The 27611-nt window shown below is 36.3% G+C and overlaps 5 protein-coding genes across 11 annotated transcripts in view; 3 read left to right on the top strand and 2 right to left on the bottom strand.

Moving 5' to 3' along the window:
• Rhogef3 (Rho guanine nucleotide exchange factor 3) overlaps positions 1-10580 on the top strand; it is a 164295-nt gene extending 153715 nt beyond the window's left edge. For 5 of the 6 annotated variants that reach the window (XM_076761934.1, XM_076761932.1, XM_076761931.1 and 2 more), the window contains 11 exons: positions 1839-2234; positions 2395-2497; positions 3141-3329; positions 4542-4753; positions 6991-7091; positions 7938-8254; positions 8330-8701; positions 8781-9143; positions 9220-9433; positions 9527-9769; positions 9852-10580. In XM_076761934.1, the coding sequence (XP_076618049.1) occupies positions 1839-2234; positions 2395-2497; positions 3141-3329; positions 4542-4753; positions 6991-7091; positions 7938-8254; positions 8330-8701; positions 8781-9143; positions 9220-9433; positions 9527-9769; positions 9852-9991 (2650 nt within the window). In that variant the 3' untranslated portion in view covers positions 9992-10580. The remainder of the gene's footprint in view (positions 1-1838; positions 2235-2394; positions 2498-3140; positions 3330-4541; positions 4754-6990; positions 7092-7937; positions 8255-8329; positions 8702-8780; positions 9144-9219; positions 9434-9526; positions 9770-9851) is intronic. The other variant, XM_076761935.1, reaches the window with a different exon arrangement.
• LOC143340250 (upstream stimulatory factor 1) lies at positions 10568-15201 on the bottom strand. Its single transcript, XM_076761974.1, has 4 exons — positions 15062-15201; positions 14370-14745; positions 14135-14287; positions 10568-14047 (listed from the first exon to the last, which is right to left on the bottom strand). Exons 1-4 carry the CDS (start codon positions 15097-15099, stop codon positions 13841-13843), a joined length of 774 nt encoding a protein of 257 aa, XP_076618089.1. The 5' UTR covers positions 15100-15201; the 3' UTR covers positions 10568-13840.
• A 580-nt stretch (positions 15202-15781) lies between these two features.
• On the top strand, positions 15782-19033 carry LOC143340242 (uncharacterized). Of its 2 annotated transcripts, none has more exons than XM_076761963.1 (9): positions 15782-16477; positions 16567-16650; positions 16834-16966; positions 17059-17289; positions 17379-17525; positions 17793-17901; positions 17979-18137; positions 18204-18368; positions 18531-18723. In XM_076761963.1, the coding sequence occupies exons 1-9, from the start codon at positions 16380-16382 to the stop codon at positions 18578-18580; spliced, it is 1176 nt and encodes a 391-aa protein (XP_076618078.1). In that variant the 5' UTR covers positions 15782-16379; the 3' UTR covers positions 18581-18723. The 2 variants fall into 2 exon arrangements, with proteins under 2 accessions (XP_076618078.1, XP_076618077.1); XM_076761962.1 differs by having other exon boundaries at positions 15789-16477; positions 18204-18421; positions 18531-19033.
• Positions 19034-20401: 1368 nt separating this feature from the next.
• Cog3 (conserved oligomeric Golgi complex subunit 3) lies at positions 20402-23508 on the top strand. Its single transcript, XM_076761956.1, has one exon. It carries the CDS (start codon positions 20747-20749, stop codon positions 23150-23152), a length of 2406 nt encoding a protein of 801 aa, XP_076618071.1. The 5' UTR covers positions 20402-20746; the 3' UTR covers positions 23153-23508.
• A 79-nt stretch (positions 23509-23587) lies between these two features.
• On the bottom strand, positions 23588-26152 carry Creg (Cellular Repressor of E1A-stimulated Genes). The gene is made up of 5 exons (XM_076761970.1): positions 25627-26152; positions 24606-24760; positions 24258-24377; positions 24086-24167; positions 23588-23994 (listed from the first exon to the last, which is right to left on the bottom strand). Exons 1-5 carry the CDS (start codon positions 25919-25921, stop codon positions 23771-23773), a joined length of 876 nt encoding a protein of 291 aa, XP_076618085.1. The 5' UTR covers positions 25922-26152; the 3' UTR covers positions 23588-23770.
• Between the last annotated feature and the right edge of the window lie 1459 nt (positions 26153-27611).

The raw sequence follows: 27611 nt of genomic DNA, 5'->3' as shown, positions 1-27611 counted from the left end.
TGGTTTCGAGCACCGTCCGAAGGTTTCAGTCGCATACGGACCGACACTCGACGCATTTCCTGTTTAAAAGTGGTTGCAAGTGGTCTTCGCGAGCATTGTTAATTTCGAGGATCCTGGTGCGTCGAAAACTCCGGTCGAGTAAAAGGTTTCTTTTCGTATTTGTACGAAACATCCTCGCCAATACTTTTGAAATCGAGTGCAATTAGCGTCTGGCGAGTGAAACGTCAAACGTTCTCTGAAGGAGTTGCTGAAGACGTGTGAAGCAGAGAAAGGAGAAAAGGAAGCTAAAAATGTTCGAGCAAGAACTAATGAAACACACTGGATAAGCGTTCTTCTGGAGAGGAAAAGAAATCCATCGAAATCGCCTTCATGATGTGGTACGGTGACTCTGCGCAATGTTTTCCTGTTAATCTGACATAGAAACACCGGTTGCACGAAAAACGTTGTCGACAAAATGAGAAATCGTAACATCTGTTCCCCGCTCTTGATTTACCGGTCTCGCCCTCGCGGGGCAAAAAATATTCACCGCGTGCGTATACTGGGCACAATTAACGCGAGTATGTGGGGAATCGTGCATTAATTAAATCGGAGAATTCGCGGTATTTCGAGTACGATATAATCTGTGGAAAGAAATAAAAATATCGGACGGAAATGTACGGGAACGGTGGTACGAAAGATATGGAAACGTGTTCGGTGCAACAATTTAATGCTTTCGTTTGAACACTTTTTGCAACGATCAATTAATAATAATCTTCGATAGAATTCTGTTTTAGTATTACAGATAGTTTCAAAAAAAATTCAACAGTTATTAAGATGATTGATGATTCTTAGTGTCAAGTTTGATCTTCTTTCTGGTGTTTCGACTATCGTGCCTGCGTCTTTTATATCCCTCTCGCCATGGTTCGTTAATCCACTCGTCCTTTCTCAATGGCGGCTTCCTTGTTTAATTATTACTATGTATTTTATAGTCCTTGTCTTCCTCCTCAACTGAACTCACTTGTTCAGAGTATTAAAAATTCGTATCTTTGTTCTCGTAAATTAGATGAAATAACTTCTCCAACGGAGATAGATTCTTCTTCGATTTATTATTCTAAATCTTTCTGTATCCTCTCGCTATCAAGTTTCAATTCATCCAGAAATAAAATTAAATGGATACAATAATTTGAATAAGAAATTATTTTTATTCGTCGAAGGCATACACAATCCTTAAATGAAATGAGTAACGACCGTAGCAGGAACGCAATGCAATCAGAGTTCGAGAAATTGTAATGAAACATGGTCTGCGAAACGCTTTCGAAATATTCGCTTTAGACCGCGATTTCCGTTCTCAAAGGCTGTGTGGTGCAGAGGCTGTTCCATGACGGCGTTTCTTCCGTTATGCAGCTTCGGACAGTCACTTCGTCAGCTGCTGCACCACGGTGTCCAGCTACATAAATTGCCACGCGGCGAACCAGCGGACGCGCTCTCCGCGTACTACCATCGTGATCTATCAATTTTACGGCGCGTCTCCAGCGGGATCGCAGCGTGAAGAAACGGTGTTAAATTTCCTCGCAAGCCGTAAATTATTTTCCACTCGCAATTACAATGACCCACTGATTAAATGAACGGATCGAATCTATAGTTTCCAATCAGCATTTATAATCGACCCGAGTTTCCTCAATTCAGTTACATGATCGATGATTTCTCAGCGATCGGCCATTCGAGCTTTCAAAGACTCCGATAATCTGAAAATAAATGAAATTCGAACGATTCTCCGGATTTCGTGACATCCGTTGATGCGTACGGATTCTAGGGTATAAAATAGCGATAGTAATATTCGTTCGTGTTTGTATGCGCAGTCGACAGTGGTCGGGGGACGAAGAGGATGAGGGTACAACCGGTCACGTAACAACCGAGCATCCTTTGGCGGAGGCGACAATTCCCTTGGTCTCCCATTCGCGTCTCCAAGAGCAGTCCTCTAACTTGAGTGCCAATATCGTGACCACTTCCGGAACCCAGAATCCTCCCCGTTCGAGCACGCAGAGCCAACAAGAAAGCGTTCTACAGAAATTCAGGAAGAGCTTCTCCTTGAGGTTTCACAAAAAGGGCAGCAAAGAGAGTACCGAGAGCGAGTGCCCGGTGGAAGATAACGACGGATCCGGACTCCTGGACGAAGAAGAGGAACGGGAGCCGCCGATTGTGTCTGAACAAACCCCTCAACACAAAGAGGACACCACCAACGACCAGAAATTTCGGTCAGTAACACAGATTTTCGTTACTTTTAACGCGGTATTGCCTCCCCAGAGGCTGATTTGCAAGTATCCTTAACGCAGATTCGTGCAAATCGCGAGGCAGTACTGCAGTCGATGTCTCTCAACGATACGATCGAATTGAAGTTGTGTTCTTCTACCGTAGATTTGGTCCTCTTGTATGGAGGAGCAGCAAGGAGAGGAAAAAGGGCAGCAAAGCTGCCAGAAATGCAAAATGCAACAGCGGAGACAGTGGAATACAGATCGAGGTAAGGGAGCGACAAATTTAATATTAAATGAAATGTATTTGTACTTCAGCTTTAAGTCTCCGATTTCGTTGGACGGAAAACGAGAAGGAAGAAATGGAATGGAAGCTGATATTTAACTGTCAAGATGCTATACTGATAGTTGAGGCAGAAAAATTTGTTCGCTCAGGATCACTTCCCCTATGTCTCTATTTGACAAATAAAAAAATTGCATTTATTAAACACTAAACTAAATTATTATATAAACTATCACTTAATAACAGAAGATTGCTGTTTTTCACGAAACAGTATCCAAGTCGACTAAGTAATTGATCGCTAGAAGAGACACGTTCGACAAAGTGATCGAACTAAGTGCTTCCTGTTTCCTCGAGAAAGTTCGTAAACTTCCCGTGTTTTTCTAAATAATATTTACTACGTGCAATTTGTTATCTTACGTTAAATCAACGTAACGTGCTTCTAGTATAGTGGAGACAAATTTTCAGCGATAGCAAGCTCGTGAAAATTTATTTTGATAAAGGTGGGGTTCGGTGACCTTGAGCAACTAATATCTTCTGTTTCGAGTTAGATCGTCGGAAATTGTCCTGCAAAGCGTAAAGGACTCTGCAAAAAGAAGTGCGAATAATGAAATAAATTATAAACGATACAGATGGTATCTGGTGGAGCATTGACTGGGGGCAGTGGTGGTGGAATGATGGGGGGTGGTGATAGCTCCGAGTCCCACGACACGGATGTCCAGGACGAGACGGACAGTCCTCCAGCCCTTCGTAGGCGAGTCGCCGACAAATCACGACCCCAGTCCGAGCTCATCAACCAGATACTGATCGACAAGTTTAAGGTAAAGACTGTCGTTCTTTGCCCTGTTTCCCGCTACACAGCGTTCATATTAATGGTCAATAAAAATCAGTAACATCAGTCACTTAAACAACTTCGTCGCTTCATCTGTACTTAACATTGTTGATTATACGCAACACATAAGGGAAAGTACTTTGCATACGCCTTAAAAGAAAATCACTGATTCTCCTCTTCGATGCAAAATACTTTCCCGTCGATGGGTTAACGAAAACTAATTTATCACAAAAGGGCAACGATCATTTGGGTTTATTAACCTCCTCAAGCCTGCTGCACGTTATCACATACGCAAGCTTTACAATTATTTTTTAATACAAAATATAATGAACGTAAAAGGATTCAGGACTGAGGAAGTTAAGAAGGATCAAGGATTGATCTTCAGTCGTGCAAATATAAATTATCAACAGTTCGAAAGCTTATCTTTTATTCGAATTCCGCGCTATTTTAATGCGCGTGCCAATGTTACTTCCTCTCTCGCTGATGATTTATATTTGCTATTATGAGGCATCACACATTTGTATTCATTATCAGGCCGCACGTATGACTGTTTCCTTCGGCACAATAACTCGCATTACTCACGTTTGTATACAGTTTAGCCACGCTCGTACAGATCACTGGCCGTCTCTGATAGGCGACGAGGGAATATATCGCGTTAGCCAGGATACGAGGAGAGGAAACGCGGTCCTGGTTAGTTGATATCGAGTTGCGCGCCCGACCGAGCACGATTTATGGAATCGTGCACGAAAGTCAAATCGTACATCGGTTTATACATCGTATGCTCGTTGTCGGTTAATTTATTTCGATTCACGCGACCGAACGAGATCTCGTTTTCGAAGAACTTCGCGAGTGTATCTTAATTGCGACGTATTAAATGATCGAGTATTTTTCGAGAGTGATAAAAGTAATTTCAGAGAAGCGAGAGATGCTGCTCGTTGGCTAGCAAATAGTCATGAACTCTCGAACAGTGAGTGAATTCTGATCTACGATAACCGTTACGATCTCTGGCTGTTTCTTGCGTTAACCGAGTTTCTCTAAACGTGTTTCTAAACCAATGTGGGGAATAGTATATTCACCAGCTTGCTGATCGAGCAATCTTCTGGAGAACTGGCCTGGCGTCACGCCCAGAAGAGCCCGCGTCCTCGCTTCGAACGGAAATGTACGCGAACGTCGACGCTAACGGTGGATGTAATACTTTCAGGCGGATCTACAGAGTCGAACGTCGAGGCACCAGCATGTAAGAAGAACGAACAGCGATTTAGGAGGTCAGAGGTTACTCCAGTGGGACACGAGGTCTGGTTACAGCCACGCGCACAATTACCGCAGGATGCTCTCGACTCCTTCGCCTATTAAGACGAGGCCTCCCAGGCTCAGTCCGAGGCACTCTTCCCATGACATCGTTACGCTGAGAAGGTGCGTTTAACGACCGTGATCCATCTCGTGCTCTCGCACCCTTATCGCAAACGCCTCATTGACTTTTCGCCATCTGCGAGCAAGTGCTCTCCTACGACGAGAAAACTGAAAACTTGGAGCGATCCAGAATTCACGATCCGTACCGCGAATACTTGAAATTTCTATTATAATTAAAGAAAACATTACCCTTACAAATATCGAATGCCCCATAGGTCTCTCTGCGATCTTAATATTCTGTGACTAAAAATAAAACAAGAGATATACGAGGGATTTATAAAAGTTTTATTAAAATCAATGCGTTACTTTTGGGATTTTTGAACACTGTTAAACTGTTACAAAACATTAGTTTATATCATAGGATAACGTAAATATCATATAGCTATTCTTGTCCTACACAGCGATAAGAGTATTATCGAATTTTATTTCCACAGCGGTTCTACAATATAATTTTGTGACAAATCATTTATGTTAGTCACAGAATATTTTGGTAAGTTCGTAGGGAAACATATGCGGAACACTGTGCACATAAGTTGGGTTTCTCGTGAAATATTTCGTTGAGACTAATGACACTGCCGACGAGTAAACGATGGACAGATACTAGGTGTTTTTTCGTGATCGTTGCTTACTCTTTCTTGGCGTATAAAATAATTGTCTATTCTCAAACGGGCGTTATACGAATGGCTCGCTGTTCCTTTCTTTTTTCGTTCAACTAGAAACGAATCATAGCACGACATTAGACAATCATCAAAATAACTCCTTGAAAACTGTCCTTGATGGAAATTTAAATTCTTTATTCTCGAACCTTTCCAGTAAATCGAGGGAGAATAGTGGTAGGTAGACGGGTATTATAACAAACCACCTTCTTTTAATTTTTCCTCGTAAAACAAGTTGGTCTGCCACGCGTAACAATGTACGGAGTGGTTCTTTCGTATCAACGAGCAAACCGCCGTAAGAGAAATTCATATATTTTTTATACAAGCCTAATCAATTTTTGTTATACTTGTTTATTGTGCATACGAAGTTTCGAACCACGTAGCCTTAGATCACATGTACACGAACAGAGATATCGAGATTATTAAATTGTCACTTAGGAACGTCCTCTTTTGACTAACAATTTCAGTGCTACTTAGAGGATTAATTGCAAGTTACAAAGACTAATTTAGATGTATGGAAGTTGTTAGAGTAGTTAGTAGCTGTCGTTAACATGTTTGACAGCAATTTATTTTAACAAATACAAAAATAATATACAGGATGCACCGCAATGAGTACTGCAACCGAGACTGGAGGCGATTCTACGTGCAAAATTCTAAAAAACAATAATTATTTTTTTCTTTCTTTGCTCCCTTACGTATGTAAGGTAACGATAGTATAATCACAGACAAGGTATGCGAGCAGATCTTACACCTTATGGACATTCGTGACCCAATCATTTTGAAAAAATTATGTTCAGTTACAGGGGCTAATTACGGTTATTTTTTGTGAATATACATACCCCCGAAATTCTACACATTTTCGAGAAAAAAATTCGAGTAGACGCTGAAATTTTTCGGCAAAAAAAAAAAATTTTAAATCGTTCTAAAAAAATTATTTTTGGTTTCGGGGGTCAATTAAAATTATTTTTGTGAACAAACATACCCTCGAAATCCTACCCAGTTTCGAGAAAAAAATTCGAGAAGGTGCTGAAATTTTTCGGTGAAATTAAAAAATTTTAAATCGTTCTAAAAAAATTATTTTTAGTTGTAGGGGTCAATTAAAATCATTTTTGGTGAACAGATATACCCTTAAAATCCTACTCAGTTTCGAGAAAAAAATTCAAGTAGATGCTGAATTTCTTCGGCGAAATTAAAAAATTTGAAATCATGATGCGAGTGACACGAAAATGATAATGGGGCTCTAGAGCCTCAGTAAATACATCGGATGTAAGGTATTTTCGTATACCTCGTCTATGATATAATATTTATACGTAGAATAACCTACGGTTGCGCCACTTATAGCGGGTCATCTAGTAGAATTAAATGTAAAAACAAGGATAAGAAAATGAGCGATTGAGGTAGGCCAATTTACAGAACCACTCTGTATACACGCGTATACCTTGTCGTGTGTATATATACTTACCTATTGTAATTCGTTGCTGAATGTTGTATCGATGCTTCTACGTAAACACAAGCTTGTTGGTCCTCTATCCGACCATGTGCGAGTAAAGGAGAAAATTAATAGCGATTTTATTCTGGTCCCAGTAACGCGAAAGGGAGGAGTTTTCGGACAAATTTGAGGCGTTCACTTAGCCAACCACTGGGTATCAATCAGCTATCACCCTTGATGCGCACCAAAACTGCAGGTAAATCTAACACTCGTCAATTTGGAGTCGGATTCCTCAACTTGTGCTATCAGAGTTCTAACGTAGACATTTTCCTTGCTTTTCACCGCAAGCAAACGAGCAATTCACCAGACTCTCAGAATGTTTTTCTTATTATTATAAAGCGCGTGATCAGTTTTCTAACACGTTGCTCGTTCGCTCGGCATGAAAGGTTCACCGGTAGCAAACCCGTTGGCGAAGATTAGTGCACACTTTCCACTCCAATGGTATCCAGTTGCTCTCTAGACACAACCTCCGAGAGTGCTCTGAAGTAGCATGCACCCTTGTAACGATCTTAAAGCATTTCACCATTGTAACGGAACGCACCTTGTGAGAAAGAGTTTCTTATGAATAAGGAATGCGGAACACTCCTGTATTAAACGTGTTGATATCTTTCATTCTGTAAGGACTGCTTCCTGTGAATACGCTTTTGTTTGCAAGCTGCAGTAGAGACTAATTGCTTTCAGGGAGCTTCGTGAAACGTTTCTACGCACGATTAAAGATATATATTTCTCGTAATCTCATGAAACTTAACCGTTCCACGAGGCTCCACGATAGGATTGGTCGACCCTCCCGTCAAACATCATAAACGACATTTTTTAATCTTTCGCTGCCAACACCCACGATGGATAGCTGCAGGATGATTTTTCGAATATGTGACTGCTTTCTCGTATTGCGAATTAAAGTCTAAGGCTGGTCCGAAAAAACGAGACACGCGAGAACAAAACACGGTACAGCCCAGGACTGAAAAGTAGAAACAGAGATCTTCGAATTACGATCTTGTTGTTCGTTCCCGCGATAAAGGCGGCTCGTTTGTTTGGAATGTAGGTGCGAGGTTGCCCGGTGGGAACGTCCTGTCCGAGGACGAACAGGACGGAAGAGGCGGAACGTCCGACGACGAGATGATGTCCGACTCCGAATCCTCCATCGCCTCTTTGACGGACAGAAAGAAGTCCTTCGAGCAAACGATGGACGAAGAGGTCGTGATCTTGGCTGAGGCTGTTTGGGACCACGTGGCGATGGAACCGGAGGAGCTGGCGTTTCGCGCTGGCGACGTGATCGAGGTCCTGGACAACCTGGACAAGGACTGGTGGTGGGGTAACTGTAGAGGAGAGCATGGCTGGTTCCCGGCTGCATTTGTCAGGGTATAACACCGATTCTTCTCGAGGATACATGACTGTTCGACGTTGGAATTATACAAATGAACTATGTTTATCCAGTTACGCGTGAGCCAAGAAGACACTGTCGAGGATTGTTTGGCTGCAATGGCTTCCGGAGGCACGTCCACCACCCAACTGAGAAGACGCACCAGCGTTTCGCTATTGTCGAACGAGCAAGTCAGGGCGAGCGTGGTTCGGGAACTGGTACAAACCGAACGAGATTTTGTTAAAATATTGAGAGACGTCGCTGAAGGATACGTGGCTGAATGTCGACGACGCGCGGACATGTTCAACGAGGAACAGATAGAAACGATTTTTATCAATCTCGAGGAGCTGCTGGACTTCCAATCCGAGTTTTTGAAGGATCTCGAGTCCAGCATCGACTGGAACGCTCCGTACAAGAGTTGCGTCGGTGAATGTTTTCTCAATCATGTAAGAAAGTTTAAGTATCACGTGTCTCGGTGTAATAATCGCGATAGCGTGTACTTCATGTCGTTGAAATCGTTTTCAGAGGGCGGGATTTCGTATGTACTCGGAATACTGCAACAGCCATCCGATGGCTACCGCCACGCTGCAAGAACTTTATCAGCATAATCGTTATAGCAAATTTTTCGAAGCATGTAGACTGATGAGGGGATTGATAGAGATCCCTTTGGACGGGTATTTATTAACGCCTGTGCAACGAATATGTAAATATCCGCTACAGTTGGCGGAATTGTTGAAATACACGAAGGTCGAGCACCCAGATTATCATAAGATTCAGGAAGCTCTGGAAGCAATGCGCGACGTTGCGGTTTTAATTAATGAAAGAAAGAGACGAATGGAGAGCCTCGAGAAGTTAGCTTCGTGGCAGTTAAGGGTTGAAGGATGGGAGGTAGGTATTTGTATTCTAAAAGAATCGTTAAACGGGATTTCAATTTTTTAATAATTATCTTTAATTAATATTACAGGGTGAAGATCTCATAGAAGTTTCGTCCCAGTTGATTTACCAAGGTGAGGCGATGAGAGTCACCACTGGCATGTGGACAAACAACATCACCCTTTTTCTGTTCGACCATCAACTAGTTTATTGTAAAAAGGATATTTTAAAGCGAAACACGTACGTGTATAAAGGTCGGATTTATCTAGACACGAGCGAAGTGATCGACGTGCCTGATGGTAAAGGTAATTCATACGGAATTGCTAATTGCTTAATGTTAAATTCTTCATTGTTTTATCGAGATCGTATCTACGAAGTGCATCTTGGTTTATTCGCAGATCATCAGTTGGGAGTGACGGTGAGACACTGTCTGAAAGTGTACAGTTGCGTTCGAGACAAGTGGTTGCTATTTTGCTGTCGCACGGCGGAAGAGAAGCGTCGATGGTTGGCAGCCATGGCGGAGGAACGGAGACTAGTTGCTCAGGATAGAAACGATGGATTGGAGTTTCCAGCTGCAGCCAGACAATTAGCCAGGCTCGCGGCGACAAGACAGCAGAACAGACCGCCGATTAAGCCACGCAGTATGTAAAATAGTTATTGTTCTAGTCGTAAAGAAAGGAATATCTTTAGAAACCAACGGATCATGTTGTAATTAAATTGCAGACAAAGCGTATAAAAGAGAATCGACGTACGACATGCCCACTATGGTCGGACAAGGCGCGACTAACTCGTTAGGACGTAAAGTTGGCACTTGGTTCACGTTTGGTAGCAGCAAAAAAAGTACTCGACCTCAACCGTCCTGAGACAGGCCTACCTTCGTGCCATACATTGACTTGTAAAACTCTGATGAGAAGCGCTTAATCGTTGCTTCACGACCATAACTTAAATGTCCGTTACTTAACGTTTAAGAGACAAATGTAGCAATGAATCGATTGATCCACTTTCGACTCCCTTCGTTGTTTTGATCTTACAGTTACACGGAAATCGAACGAAGGTCGTACTCGTTCTCATCCGTTGGGAATGCAAACGGTCGTAAGCGCTTGTCACATGTATGGAACGAAGGTAATTAATCTATATAATCATTAAATTTCATTTTACGATCGATTGAATGGCATCGATACGTGCCGTTAACAGGGTAGCAGAACGCTACAATTTTCATCAGTCCAGTTATAGTATTCTCATTTAATTTAAAAAAATATACGGTTTGACGAAGAGGATTGTAAGTCCGTATCATTAACGATATTTATTTCACTGCCTCGTGGAAAGATTTTACATTAAAAAAACACTCTATCGTCTTGCAGTCGCGATGATCACTGTACGGAGTGACAAGGTATTATCACTTAGATTTCTCTAGTAAATAATAAACGTTGTTTGTTCGAAATAAAAAAAAAATTCAACCCGCAAGAAGTAACGTTAATTAAAATTAATGAAATTTATCTAAAGGAGAATACGCGCACAAGCTACGCTTACACAAATGTTTAGGACGAAGAGAATACGAAAACGAAGACGAGCAAAAAGAGTAAAACATAGAGAACAGGAAAGTTGTAGCAACGATAGGCAAGGAAAAAAGTATCGTTGGAAAGTATAAGAACTGAGTGAAAAAAAAAATTGCATAAACCGGAGAAATAAATACACTTATTATTAGACGTAGATAATACATGTATAAAGCCGCTAGCGAGCTTTCGAGTACTAAAGAGAAAGTACTAGTCACTCTTATCACGCACTCATATACAGAACAGTGATAAAACTTTAGTGTTATTCAACCGCTTGGATGAGTGTTGTGATCAATGAACGGATTAGCAACGGCCATACATTTTTTATGGTAATCGAAAGACTGACGAGAGAAATACTTGTTTCTCTGGATATCTACGAGAGAATCGGTACGAGGATAGCACTGAGAGAAAAGTGTGATCGAACTATAACCAAATTTTGCTGTAGACGACGGTAGTTACAGGTCGGAAGATCTTTCGAATGTACTCCTCTGTTCGATAATCTAGATAGTCTAGAACGCACACTAAAATAATGTAATGATTATAGCGTTATCCTGGAGACTTCTCTCTCAGTGAAGCAAAACGTATCATAGCACACATTTGTAGGAAAGAATCTCGAATAAAAGTCACGCGATCACCCTTTTACTGCCTAAAAAATTATCGTTACTTCACCTAAAGCAGTAATCGTAAATACTCATCGGTAGTTTGTACGGAGATTTTAAATTTGGTAAAATGACGAAGAAAATTATATTTCTACGTCGTGACAGAGAGAGAGACAGTATTAACGATACAGTTATCAGTAAACATGTAAATACTCGCATATCAAGCCTCCTTTTCTACTGCTGCTGGAGCAGTGTCTAAAATAACATCCCCCCACAGGTATCTTTCAAGTTTTTCTACTCTTGTACAGAAAAATGTTACGAGAATATCGTAATGAAAGCCAGTCAGCCAGCAAAAGTCTCTGTGTTTTGTATGTAAACGTAAAGGTAAACAAATTGTAGACATTGTCTGTGTAATCATTTATCACGGATGATTAAATTAACGTTTCAAAAACTGATCTACCGATTGTGAAAGTTTTCAACACTGCCAATATGTTTACTATACACGTCTTCGTTCGTTTTCTCGTCAGACTTGACGTATAAATACTTTTCGAAGTATGTTTATAAAAAAGAAAAAAGCTAATCGTTATTTTGTATCGGCGGACTTTTTTTATCTTTCTCTATCTTCAAACGTAATTTAATAGAAGAAGTGTTTGTGAAAGAAAAACAATACACAGAAGTATATTTTTGCTTATTTTCTGGCGTTGTATTTACTATAGGACGAGGACAATATGATGACAAAATGGAGGAGCAAGATTCCTACTCAACTGTACAGAGATCATTAATCCATTGATGTGTAGATTAGGAGCAAAACATTTATTGCTGGACCTAACTCATTTAAGAGTTATTTTTATAGAACAAACTTATTTGTTCGAATGCAATTTCTCCGTAAGCATTACTATTGTAAGAGCAAGTTTAATGGCCAATGTAACTAAACGTAAGAAGAGGTTATCTCGTGTTAATTGTAAATGCTGAATCGATAATACTGGATACTACGCACTCGGAACATTTCATTCATTGAGTTCCACCTACACCAGCAAACAAAATAAAACTTCTGTAAATTACCGGAGTAATATTACAAATGTAAATACAATATACCTATTGTTAGAAAAAAAATAATTTAAACAATGTTCGTCCTTTGTATTCACCATACTCAACATATCTTGATGAGGATTCATATGTTGGTAAATGTATAACGAATAATTTGATATTTATTGATTTTATAATATCAGATTAAAGAATTTGTTCCATTACTCTGGATATATCGAAACAGATTTTGCACAAATGTCGAAATAATGTGCTTCAAAGCAATAATATTCCTAGGCGTTACAGTAATAACAGTTTAGGCTGTTGCATATATATATTTTATATATATATATATGTAAACGTATATACTTTCTCTTGTATTTGATACTGGTAGCTGTATGTGCATATTGACGATTGACATTACATAACTGTACATCACAGATATGCATGCACATTCTACACTAACAAGTTAAAAAGCTGTTCTTCCGAACAGCATCCGCGGCCGATCGACGAGAAATTTGAAAAAGCTAAATGGAAGGGGAAATGGATACTAAATACAAAATGTTAGCTTCGGGAATGTAATAGTTTCCGAGATACTAGATTAAGTTCGACTATTACTTGTTTGGGACACTATACATCATTAGTGTGGATGAGAATAGTATATTGCAAACTAATATTTTTCATAGATACCTTATAGATTTGCTCGCTAGCAGGTTCGAAGACCATGCCGCCGCTGAAACATTCTGTTCTTAGGGAGAATCTGATGACGACTCGAGGACTACTACACAACGAAGATATGTTTGCATGCGTATATATGTATATGTTTAGGTGACGGCATATTAATTCCCAACATTTCTTTATTAATATCCTGGAAACTATTTAATTCCCTAACCTAAAATTTAATATTTGGTATCCATTTCCTTTTTCCCCTTCACTCCTCTAAATGTTATGTCGATCGGTTGCGGGTGTCGTTCGGAAAAACATTGGATTAAAACGATTGATACGATATGTATCGTTTGGTTTCGTGTAAATAGCTAGGTATTGTACTTTATAAGTGTAAATATTGTAGAACTGTTTGTTAGCAAAAACTTCAACGCAACCTAAATACTAAGCAACATTAAAATTAAATGACATATAACTTTTGGATAAAGATTAATTACCGATTAAATAGCGCAACGTTTTGTATATTTGTATATCTAATTTAATGATTTAATAATAAATTACTCTCTTTGCTCGATTGTTCACGTTATAAATAATTATTGTTTATGATATGTACAGTTGAAATTACGTAATATGTTTACAATTGTTTTCAAAATATAAATATATACTCAGTTAAATATATGTAAATAAACATTTTATAATTACTACATTATTATTACTTTATTGCACTGAATCACGAATGTCTTGCAGACATTGAATTGCACGTGTACAATTAAAGATATATGTTGCAATGCTTTGAAAAAAATTGTACTATGGAAAAAGATTCAAAAAAAAAAAATTTTCACAGCTACTATTCTTTATTGCATGTTTATAAAAATTAAGTACCCAATATGTATGTTGTACTTTTTGATATCTGAGCCTTCAGTTCAGAATTTTCTTTTCTTAATTGATTCACTACATGTCTTAAAGTTTGAGCTTCTTCTGCCAGTTGAGCATTTTCATCTAAACTTTGCGAGAAACTCTCTTGTACATCTCTTAATTCTGTGATATACTCACATGCCCTTGCTAAGATTCCTCCTTTGCTCTGTAGACAAGCAATATTTTCATGGATTAAGAGTACTGTAGAAACAATTAATACACATGTTTATTTAAAGGATGTAAAATAGTTTACCTGCAATTCAAAATTTGTTTTCACATCTCCATCTCCTGTTGTATTTTGGTCACAATCTGGTAAAAGCTTTCCTAACTTTGAAATCCAGTTATTGATTTTATCCCTACGGCGTCTTTCAACTTCATTATGTGTTACCCTTCTTCTTTCATCCCTCTAAATAAAAGTATATTGATACAATTTCAATAACTGATATTATTAAAAAATTTTTGCCAGCTGTGCACAATGGAAATATTACCTTTTTAATAGTAGTAAGAATGTTTTGTGGATTATCTAGTTGAAGTTTAACACGTGGTGCAACTGTTCTTGTAGATTCTGTAGCAACTACTTCATTGCCATTGCTCAATACATAAAATTGACCATTTATAGGTGATGTCAGAACTTGGACAGTATTATTCATAGGTGCAGCTAATGATAATTCAGTATTGTTTGCATGGCCATCACCAACTTGTACCACGCGATATGCAACTGCATTATCATTTCTGTTCACCTCACATAATTGATACTGTATATTATCTTCTGTGACAGTTTCTATTTCTGTGTCACAATCTATTATTTCTGCTTCCTCTAGAACGACGCCGACGTTGTCATTGCTAATTGTATTCTCATCCACACTACAAAATAGTGAACAATTACGTACACTCGAAACCAGATTTAATTAACGGCTGTTTTCTTAAATAATAATTAAACTCCGCGTTAACCTCAATTTCGATCTAAACAAGTGCTTCGGTATTTCTGTAGAGATTAGAAACACATACATACGTAATTACACCCGTTTAATTTCATAAACTTTCTTAAAATTTGGCGAGACTAAGAAGAAAAATTCTATAACCAATGCTCTATTGTTACATTTATCGTCGTACTAACTCCTATTTTTACGCATTATAGAAAAGCGTTTGTTGTAATTGTTAAAGAAAACAAAATTAATACCTCTCATCGATCTGGTCAAAATGATTTAAAACTTCCATTTTAATTTACAAAACAAGTTTATTTCGATTCGTGGTTTATAACTACGTATACACAAAAGCACATTACACTTGCGTCACTGTAGATAAGCCCATGATACATAATAGGTATGAGGATGTATATTAACCACAAGGTTTTTTAAAAGTAATACTTTTCATGGACAACTTAATTAAGTATACGGTTGTAAAAAGTGAAAAAACGCTTTATTTAAACATATTCGTTTTATTATTCAAAAAACATATGTGAATTAACAGTCAAAGTATTATTTCAGTTTTTCTTACAAAATGTATATATATTTTTAGAACAAAGAAAATATACATATATTACTATGTAAACTTAAAATAAAATTATAAGATTTACAGTGCAGATATAACAAGTAAATGTCACATGCATGTACTTGAATATGGTACCTAGACAAGAGCTTTGTTAGTTGTAAAATAGTTTAAATATATAACAAGTTGCTACAAATTTGCATGAAGTTAAAGTGAAATTAATTACTGTAATTATATGTATGTACTCGTATTTATTAAAAATTTAATTACATATTTTGTAGTTTCATGCTGTACAATATTAAAGTTTCAAAAGTATCTAGATTGGAAACATTTTGGAAAAACATTTTAAAGCAATTTAATTGCGACGTAATTAACGTTAATTACTATATTCGCTATTTTCTTTGCGTAGATGATGTCATAAAATTCTAAATATCTATTGTATAATATAGGTCGAAAATTGTGGGAATCCCCAATATAAAATGAATTGTTTGCTTTAGAATGTAGTAACGAAGAAAAGAATATTTTTTAATAAATTCATGTATGAACATAATAAACTTTATACATTAGTATGCGTAATAGATATAATAGATATAGTTATAATAGTTATAACTATTTTTGCTCATTGTTTTCCCGCGTAACACGAGTTCATGTACTAAAATACGCTTTAAAAGTATAACTACCGCCTTACATATTTGTATGGTAGTTATCAGTTTCGATTTTATCATACATATTAGTATCAGCATCATGTTGCGGTTATTACGCTATCGTTGTTATGTTCAATACGTTGCGTAGTTTAAATTGAACTGCTTGTACAAATTTTAATTTAAAGTATACATTTTTTTTTATTGACACATGATTTTTATTGTATGAACATACAATAGATCTGTATAAGTATAAAGTGTGCAATGGAAACTAGAAGAGAGGTTATGAAATAAGTGAGGACATTAGTATTTTTAGAGATTGCACGGAAACCTGTTTAGAATCTTGCGTTTGAACGTTATCGTTTCAACATGAAATGGTTGTGGGGATTAATTTATATAATTATCAATGTTTTTGCTATTATTTCGATTGTTCACTGCGAAGATGAATCCTATTTTGAAGGTGTCAAGTAAGTGTTTTGATAAATTGTATTATTGAAGGTAGACGAAATGTTTTTGTTGCCGCGTGTAAACAAATAATCAACATGTTTCTTTACAGAAATTCAGAGGAAATAATAGACCCCCATTCCTTCTACTATGATAGACAAAACAAGAAGATGATTGAAGTACCAGATGCAGAAGTGTATGTATAAAAGATATGTAGTTTATATGAGAATGACAATGGCATTTGTAATCATTTTTATTTAAATTGTGAAAATGCTATTCACAGCATTGAGTAGATTTTATTAAAATTGAAGATAATTTACAAGTGCAACAGATTAGATTTTATAATTATTTTTTTAAGTAAGAGACTAAATTGTCCTAGGTTGGATAATCCCATAGATGATGAAATTGAGAAAGATTGCAAATATACTAGGCAGTTTGACAATTTTAATGGCCATGAAGCAATTTTTTATAAGAGACTTATTAATTTATTACTATCAAACATTAACATAAAGGTAATGAACATCAATAGTTATATTAAATATATTAATTAATTAGGTACCTAATTAAATAGGACAACATACATTTATTATTTTATTGGAAATAGATGGAGGATGATGTGTCGTTGGTAGGATTGTTGGAAATTGATGTATCTCATTCCCAAATGAAAATACTACAAAACTTTGATATTCAAAAGGTATCTTTAAGGGAAGTTGATGAAATTATGAGTAATGTAATAAGAAAACCATCTTCGCACAATTACATGGCTGAAGGTATAAATGTCTTCAATGTGTTACTTGACAAGTTTGTGATGATTCTACAAGTTATACGAAACAATGTAATAAAGTTTACATGCATTTTATCCCATTACTAATTCATAATTTATACCAAAGCATAGATAAATTTGTATTGGTTTGAAAATTTCAGCCTGATGGAGCTTTAATTGCGTTTGCAATGTTAATGGTTTGTCTTACATTTAGAATGATTAAACAGGGTCATGGATTTCCTATGTTTATTATTATACAAGTTATATTTGTAGTAAGCTTCTTAATGACTTGGTGGCAACTTTTACAGGTAAGTACAGTAGTGCCCACTTAAATGTCCGCGGTTATCCCTACCAATTCTTAAAAGCCAAGCGGCTTCGATCATCGAGTGTAACTTAACGTCGATTATTATCATCAATACATTGAATATATGATTTCGAGTGTCAGCTATAGTATCTCACTCACACTTATCCTCTTTCCTTATCTCCGTTGAATTCTGTAGTGTTAACTAGCAATTAACTAATGTTCCATAATTGAATAGATTTATGAGGAAACTTTTATTGTATGCTTTGAACAGGAAGCTGAAATTAAGTCTACTGCAGAGCAAATGAAATTTGCAGACATACCAATTTCATGTCAGCCATCTAAAATGAACATGTGGGAAAAACTTGTTTCATATATAACTCGTAAATATTATATATTAAAGTGTAGTATATTTTAAACGGGTTTCGAACTTTCTTAATCTTATATTGTTTTTTTGTAGCTAACGAAGATTGCGAAAAGTATTTCCAAGCAACAATGTCTAATCCAAAATTAAAAGTTACACCTGCACTTGCATTATCTCATTTTATTACTACTGTCATTCTTCATCCACTCACGCATGTGGGAACTGTTGTATCTAGTTTTATAAATAATGCCACAGGTAATTGTTTAAAGATTGATTCTAAAAATTATACGCGTATATACAATAATTTATCTTTTCTTTCAGCTGATCTTTGGTGGACATATGCATGGATTGTTAGATTTATACTCTATTCAGCTGTTGGTATTGTTATAATAATATTGCCACTTAGTCTATCTGGCGCATCTATTAATCTAGGCTTAGGGCCATTATTAAAATTCGGAATTAATTTTCACAAAAGAGATAGAACAGGTAATTCATTACAAAATGTAGACAAACGTGAACCCGTACAAATAATTCTTCAGGTAATACATAGTCCCATCAATTTTTTTATTAATATGTTTCCAAAAACATATAGCACGTTTTTATTTATGCACGTGTCTATTAATTATACGGAAGCAAACCACGTTTCAGGTACCTCAAGGCATCAACGTGCCGGCAATAAAAGATGTATCGGAGACTAAAGAAACAAAAAAAGACTTATCTAGTGGAGATACAATAACAAATACTAACGCGAAAACCGATGATAAAAATCTAGAGTGCAAAACGATTAATGTAAATGAATCAAAGAAAATCGATGAAAGCGGGGACAATTGATATTATATATTTCGTGATCTCTCGTGTTAATGTGTTTCTCAATGTACATATGTTATTACAGTATTAAGTGTGTAATGTTAACAAATATTTAATATAGGTCAACGTTTTATATTAAAATCACTGCGAATTAAAATATTTTTAATACATAGATCTGTGCGTAAAACATTCCTTGTATTTATATTAATAAAAAATCAAAACCATAGTACATAAAACTACTTTGAGCAAATAAACGGTTTCACGTCGTGTCAAGCATAATACACATTAATTTGAGACTATATGTACGTCAATTTAATTAATAAACAGTATCTAAAGCTTATTATTATTATAATAACTACAGTAGTATCCACATAAGTGATCTCATTTTTGCCCACTTAAATGTCCGTTTAGTTTACCCCTTATCCCGAGTGCGGACACTTAAATGGGCACTCTACCTATTTCACTGTATATCTATATATATTAAAACGACATCTACCATAAAACGCCCAAGTTTGTCCAGAAATAATTCACTTTTCACACACTAGATGGTGTTTAAATCATTTACGATCGAAAACTAATATTAATTTATTTATTAATGCAACAATAGAGTACTCAGTAATTTAGATCACTTATAAATGCTTCACAATTAACGCCAAAGGTCCAAACTTGTCTAGAAACAGTCCTATTCCTGTCAAAAGACCCCGCTAACCTTCGTCTTCGACACTGCAACCCGTATCCTTAGTTTTTACGTTTCTTTGAGCAAATACACGGTTTCACATCATGTCAAGCATAATACACATTAACTTGAGACTATGGGTACGTCGATTTAATTAATAAACAGTGTCTAAAGCTTATTAACATTATCATAACTATGTAATTCACTGTATATCTATATATATCAAGACGACATCTACCATAAAACGCCCAAGTTTGTCGAGAAATAATTCACTTTTTTACACATTAGATGGTGCTCAAATCATTTACGATCGAAAACTAATATTAATTTATTTATTAATGCAACAATAGAGTACTCAGTAATTTAGATCACTTATAAATGTTTCACAATTAATGCCAAGGGCTTAAACTTGTTTAGAAACAGTCCTATTCCTGTCTGTTAATTCCGTTACCTGTATCGTAGGTTGGCGATGTCTTTTGACAGGAATAGGATTGTTTCTGGATAAGTTTGGACCTTTGGCGTTAATTGTGGAGCATTTAGATGTGATCTAAATTACTGAGTACTCTATTGTTGCATTAATAAATAAATTAAAATTAGTTTTCGATCGTAAATGATCGGAACACCATCTAGTGTGTAAAAAAGTGAATTATTTCTCAACAAACTTGGGCGTTTTATGGTAGATGTCGTCTTGATATATATAGATATACAGTGAAATAAGTAGAGTGCCCATTTAAGTGTCCGCACTCGGGATAAGGGGTAAACTAAACGGACATTTAAGTGGGCAAAAATGAGATCACTTATGTGGATACTACTGTAGTTATTATAATAATAATAAGCTTTAGATACTGTTTATTAATTAAATTGACGTACATATAGTAAAGCATTTATAAGTGTCCTAAATTACCGAGTACTCTATTGTTATATTAATAAATAAATTAAAGCTAGTTGATTCCTTTTCCACTAGCACTGGCCTACCGCAACCTTCCGCGTGTATGCAGTTGTTCTCTATGTATCAGTTTCGGATAGCAAAAAGAAATGCTACTATCTGTTTACCAAAATAATAATAATTGATATTAACAATAACCAGTACTGGCGTTGGCTGTGGATAAAGATTTAATAATTCTAGTAATTTGTCCTTACGTCACAATATTCTGAAATCAGTGATTTCATGTTTGTCGACGAACATACTGTAACGTCGTGCTAGTGAACTCGATGTAACTGTTTTAACTTCATGATTTTGATTCGTAATTGCTGCGGTGTCAGTTTTTGAAGTGTATTTTTTACTTTATATTAAAAAACGGAATGTTTGTAATACACGCGATTCTACTCCTTTTCTTATAAGCATCTATATCGTAATACTCAATTCTACTGACAAGAAATCATGTCCAAAATGATAAACGTTCCGAATAACTTAACCAAATGGGGTCTGTCAGAAGATTCACTGGCACCGCTAACCGATCGTCAAAAAGATTGTCTATCGAGCTTGGAAGAGGAATTGTTATCTGACGGTACACCTAATTCCGAAAAGCAAGATGATACCGAGTATACGAACGAAGAAAACGAGATTTTGGTGCAAATAGAAAGGTACGAAGATCTGTTAGAACATTATACCGCATTAGAAAAAAAGTGTATGGACAGGAAAGACATAAAATACATATTGTATCTCAATGAACTTGAAGCCAGACGACTTGAATGTAATGAACTTTGCCTTCAAATAGAAGAGGCAATGGAGGACTTTACGATGTTATATAAACAATATTCAGAGGTTTCTGATAAAACTACTTCTCTCTATAATGCCAGTGAGCAGCTCGATTCAGATCAGAGGAAATTAAATTCTACTATAGAAAACATTACAGAGTACATCAAGTATTTCAAAGATATCGATCTGACAATGGAAAAATTAGAAGCACCTACGCTATCAGTGAACAGTGAAATGTTCTTTAATATATTGGATAAAATTGATATAAATATAGATTTTGTGCAAAGTAATCCTTCGTTTAAAGAGAGCAATACTTACTTAATTAAATACAAACATTGTCAATCTAAGGCGATATCTATGATACAAAATTATGTTTTCAATCTATTTAGTAAAACCACAGAAAGTATTTTAAATCTGAGAGACAGTGACAATTCCCAAGATAATGCAGATGCGGCTTTAGCCCTTTTTTACGGGAGATTTCAAACCATTTTATCGAAAGTTAAACCAGTTATCGAACAAATAGAAGTAAAATCTTACAAAAGACAAGAATACGATAGTTTATTGTCCGAGTGTCATCAATATTATTGGAGTCAAAGAGGACTAGTATTAGGCAGTAGTGTACAAAAGTCTCTGTTATCTGTAAAAGAGAAATACAATGGCGATCATTGTAGTTTGGTACGAAATTCATGTGCATTACTGTTACATGCATCTATGGACGAATACAAATTATTTTATGAATTTTTCTCCAAGCCATCCAACGGATTAACGGCATATCTTGAAAGTTTATGTACTTCTTTGTACGATACGCTCAGACCATTTATTATTCATATTAATCATTTAGAAACATTAGCAGAGATTTGCTGTATTTTAAGAATTGAAATGTTAGACGAACATGTTCAAAATAATTTTGAGCCCCTGGAAGGATTTGGAAACATTTGTTTGCAATTGTTGCACGATGTACAGGAGAGGCTTGTTTTTCGTGCGCATCTTTATCTGCAGTCCGATGTTTTGAATTATAATCCATCGCCGGGCGATTTAGCATACCCGGATAAATTAAAAATGATGGAAGACATAGCAGAATCGATACGAGAAGAGAATCGTCAAACGAAAATGAAAAAACTGTCTATATCGTCAATGGATGATAATATTATGGAACCTATTTCCAGAAATCATATTATAATGGACTCTATTTATCAAAAAACACATATGGGTAATTCACCCGCGGATCTTCACGGAATGTGGTACCCTACCGTTCGTAGGACTTTAGTTTGTTTATCAAGATTGTATCGATGCGTAGACAAGTCTGTATTCCAATCTTTAAGTCAAGAAGCAATATCTCTTTGTGTTCAAAGTATAGAGAATGCTAAACAAGAAATTGAAAAGAGGGCAACACCTTTAGACGCGGAACTTTTTCAGATAAAACATCTGTTAATATTGCGTGAGCAAATTGCACCATTTCAAGTGGATTTCACTATAAAAGAATACAGTTTAGACTTTTCTAAAGTGAAGACAGCAGCATTTGGTTTGTTAGAAAAAAGTTCGAGAATTTTTACTTTGTCAAATAATGCACTGTTAGAATTTTTATTAGAGGGTGCACCGCAAATGAAAGAACAGTTAATCGACTCGAGGAAACAAGTGGATAATAAGTTGAAATACACTTGTCAACGTCTTATACAGCATGCAACATTTATGTTGATACATCCGGTTCTAAAGTTACTGGAAAAAGAAAAATCACACACGAATACTAATAATCCAGATAAACCCCAAGAACACGTTCTTGGGAGTGCACAAGATGTTGCAGCAGCGATTAGCGAGGTTTTGAGGATAATTAAATTTAAATGCCCAGAGATCCAACAGTTGATGCAACTGTATCTATCTAACAAGGAGACAGAGTTTATTTTATTTAGACCGGTAAAAAATAATGTGTGTGCTGCATTCACGCAGTTGTATCAGATATTGAGTCAATATTACAATGCAGAGGAACTTTTGTTAATTGCTTGTCCATTACCAGAACAAATTTCTGTAATATTGAGTTCATCCAGTCTAGTTCACGGGAAAAATACACAGACTACTGTAAAGAAAACATAGCCAAAATGAATTATCAAATTTGTATAATTTAATACTGTACATTAATACTATTTTTCAATTTGTAATCGGAGTAATTCATTTTTTAAACAGAGTATTTGTTATTAAAATAAATATTAATATATAGTAAAGGTTTCACATTTTAGTGTAAATTATATAGAATAATGTATATAAATAGTAAATATATACATAGCAGTTTGAATGTCTTGTATTTAAGAAGTGCTATATAATATTTTAATTCTTTGTAATGTATTTTAAAATCATGGAATTTTTGTACTATACAAATGTACATATCTGAAATATTAAATTACATTAAATATAATAAATTGTATTATGTCTACTATTTCGTAAAGGATATGTTTAAAAATACTGTAAGGTAATTTATTATTGATATACATAAAATCGATCGAGTACGGGTAGAAACTAGAAATTAGATGGTTCAATCGATACAAATTAATTTATTAATTAATTTAATGTAATACTTAACTCATCGTTCAATTAATATTTGTAACTATACACATTTTCAATATTACAGATAATTAAAAAATGTACAAAATCGCAATATTTGATCGCTTCAAGTTATACGTTTCATGATTTATTAGTTAACGTTTTTATACAATTTTATACAGTACGTACTACAGGATTTAACATATTAGAGCTTGGCGAATATTTTTCCTGAGAATTGTTTTCGTAGTATTCCAGAGGGAATTGTCGATTGAATTCCTCGGTAACGTTATCAACTGGTGGATGCAAGTAATCTTTCACAGTAACGTATTTCGGTCCACCGAAAGTATCTAATACTACGATCGTCATTATTTTCAGTTTGGCAAAATAGAAATGATGATCTGCAATAATATGAAGTACACCATTATTTTTTAATCTTATGTACAATGACATTTCTTATTGATTGACACTAATTAACAAACGAAATTTTACCTGGAGGCATATTAGCTAACTTCGGATGACGACCGAAGAAAACTTTTTTGGCTAATTCAAGTTCCATACTGTCATTCTTCAACTATTAAAAAAAATATATATAATGTGTAATTTTATCGTATCTTCATTGATTAGGTTGACGAACGTGAATTAATAATTTTTATTCACTAACCGGTTTGATTTTTCCGGTCAAAAGTACTCTGGCACAACGAGGGTCCATTGGGTCCCATTGTTTCGATTTACAATAATCTCCTTGAGCCAATGTCATTAACAGTGTGGCTCGATTATCTTTCTAAGATTAAACAATTATTATCAAGTCGAAGTTATTATGAAATTAATCGAGTCGAGTATGTTATTGCGTAAGACGAGAATAAGAGATAAATATTAATTTTAATATCAACCGAACAATATATGTTCGATCTATAAGATGACTCACTATCTTATCAAACAAAGGTAATATCTAGTATGAGACGCTTGTGAATTTAAAGTCGTGCAAGTATACAATTATAGTAGCACTTACGGCGAGATCTTGAGCCGTGAAATCCAAAGGAGTGAGATAAAGATACGGAATACCTGTTCCATTTCCTAAAAGACCATCACTGAAAGAAGCTAAGGTCGCAGTTGGAAACGATTCAATATCCTTCCGCGTGCTTATTGTCGCGATGGATACCCAATCTGGGCAAAAAACAAAAATAACGATAGTAGTTTACAATGCGATTGAGCGTTACCATACGAGAAAAGGACAAATTTAAAGATATTTGAATATCTCGAAACAATTACATATATACTATGAAACAGAGGAAACAATATTGTTTATAATAATAAGGGAATTCAAGAAATACCCGAAGAATATATATCATTTTCTGTATTCTAAAGGATAGAATCGTTTTTAAAATTTCCATAAATTGTTGTTCATTTAAACATAGGGGAGGTGATTGCGTTTGTTATTGCGCAAAGACAATCAATATTCGATTAGTTAAGTCACACATTCGATATTTTTCGTTACGTGAGATTCATTGTTCCAGTTTATCGAACTTATCAATATTCCTCTTCAGAATTAAACTTTGAATGATTAGATTTCAATTTTAGCAATAAACAATAAATAAGCGTATCAGGTAGTGTTTGATTAGATGATAATCTATGATACAATTCAAGTACTTCAATTTTGCTAATTGTGAACGTGCTTTCTCAATTAATAAAAAAAAAAATCCGGTAGAAGCCATTAAACGAAACAAAGCACGTTGCATTTAAATCGAAAATTTGGAATAAAGCCAAAGTTGTGCGCACGAATCTAATATTAATTTCAGAGTAGTACACACATATAGACTTACGCGCATTAGTGCAAATATTATTCGTATCTACACGTAAATATGCGCGTTCTTGTATTTCATGTATGTTCCTTTTTACTTCTATCATTTAAACGAATATTTTTTATGTTATTTATAATTTATTTCCAATGGTAATCTAACTGGAATTTTAAACGGTTTAAACCATTTGAATTTTCAGTAATTACTGAATGTTTATCAATGCATTTTTCTTACCAGCCTGATTGACAATGAATCTTGCCATTAGAGCAGCTCGATCGACTGGTGGTGGGTTAACGCTCGGAACTTGTTGATTCTTTTCGTAAATTTTGTCCGTGTCGTGATTTTCATGGTGCCATTTCTCGTATTTGATTTCTTGTGGACGATGTTCGTGCAACTCCCGCATTTTCTTCCACTTCAAAAATTCTTCGAACTCTTGCCATTGTTCTTGTGTTTCCCAATACTGTGAATGTTTTTTCGCTTCGATCGTCAAAATCAACAGAGTGACAAAGACAGTAATTCGCCAAATCATGGTTGGGTTTGTGTCCACGATCACTCGCTCTGAAGGTAAGTGTTTATTCGCTACGACGAACAGTCTCTCACTGGTTCACTTGTGGTTTACTTTTGAATTTCGTTTTCCCGTCTTTTATATAGGCGCATATCTGTGAAACGCACACGGGAATAATAAATGACAAGCTCCAATGACGATTGAGCTTGCTGATTCGAGGTCAATATATCGAACATCGAACATCGAACCAGAGATGCCAGACGGAGCCCCGGGTGCACAGGGGATACCTCATTCCACTTTCTCATACTGCCAGATCACGCGTACGTGAGCTCGTAGAGTTTCGAAGAGTCACAAACGCAACTGACACATGCCCTCTTTCTCGATTCTCCGAAGCTGCACGAAGACATTTCGGACCATCCCGTAGGAGTCGAGAGAGGGTTTGAGGTCGATAAATAAGCGCCATCTAGCGTTGAAGGTAACAAACTATTCCACGACAAACTTGGGCGTTTTAACACCAGAGGGTTTGAGGTCGATAAAATACCGCCATTTAGCGTTGAAGGTAACGAACTATTCCACGACAAACTTGGGCGTTTTAACACCAGAGGGTTTGAGGTCGGTAAAATACCGCCATCTAGCGTTGAAGGTAACGAACTATTCCACGACAAACTTGGCGTTCTGCCATCCGGATTTCCAGAGTGCCCGGAACATTCCTAGAGTGCTGACGACCTTGCGAAGAGCTGGCACGTATCTTACAGCTAAGGGAATAATGGGGAGAGGAAAAGAAAGGTAAACATGATGAGAACACATAGAATTCTTTGAAATTATATCATATATTTTCGTATCACTTGCAACATTACCAACAGATTTAGAAATGAATTTCAATCCCTTCTCCATAGTCAATTCGCAAATATTTACGCACACGTTACAACTGTTTGCCCACCAATACTAATTCAGTGAATAATTTCTCAACTAACCACCATCCATGAGAATAGGACGCTATAATCACTCTCGAATTTTCAGGCCAGTATGGCAGTCAGATTGGGCCACGAAAGCCCATAAGGCGTAAGGTCTATTCGTATACCTCGTCTGTGATATAAGGTACGACTACATGTACTTTTGAATTTTCTTACAGATCTCCGCTGGCCTTTGCTGGCCTCTGCTGACCACCGCTTATATTTCTGACGGCGTATAACGATTACTACGGACTTCTGCCTGCCTCCGCTGGTCTTTGCTGGCCTCTGCTGACCACCGCTTATATTTCTGACGGCGTATAACGATTACTACGGACTTCTGCCTGCCTCCGCTGGTCTTTGCTGGCCTCTGCTGACCACCACTTATATTTTTGACAACGTATAACGAATACTACTGACTTCTGTCAGCCTCTCCTCACCTTTGCTGGCTTCTGCTCGCCTCTGCTGACCACCGCTTATATTTCTGACAACGTATAACGATTACTACTTACTTCTGCTAGTCTCCGCTAGCCCCTCCTGACCACTGCTGGTCTCTACATGCCGCTACTGGTGGCTAACTTAAGTTAGCAGGTAATGTCAAAAAACCGTTTTATTCAGTTATACTCCTTTTTAGGTATAAGGTAAAATGTACGAGGTACAGTGTACGACTACATGTATTTTTTAATTTTCCTACAGGCCTCCGCTCGCTTCTGCTGACCGCTGCTGACCACTCCTGACACTTGTGACCACGTATAACGATTACG

The sequence above is a fragment of the Colletes latitarsis genome, chromosome 3 (genome assembly GCF_051014445.1).
Source record: "Colletes latitarsis isolate SP2378_abdomen chromosome 3, iyColLati1, whole genome shotgun sequence".
Taxonomy (NCBI): Eukaryota; Metazoa; Arthropoda; class Insecta; order Hymenoptera; family Colletidae; genus Colletes; species Colletes latitarsis.
This window is presented reverse-complemented; position numbering and strand designations above follow the sequence as displayed.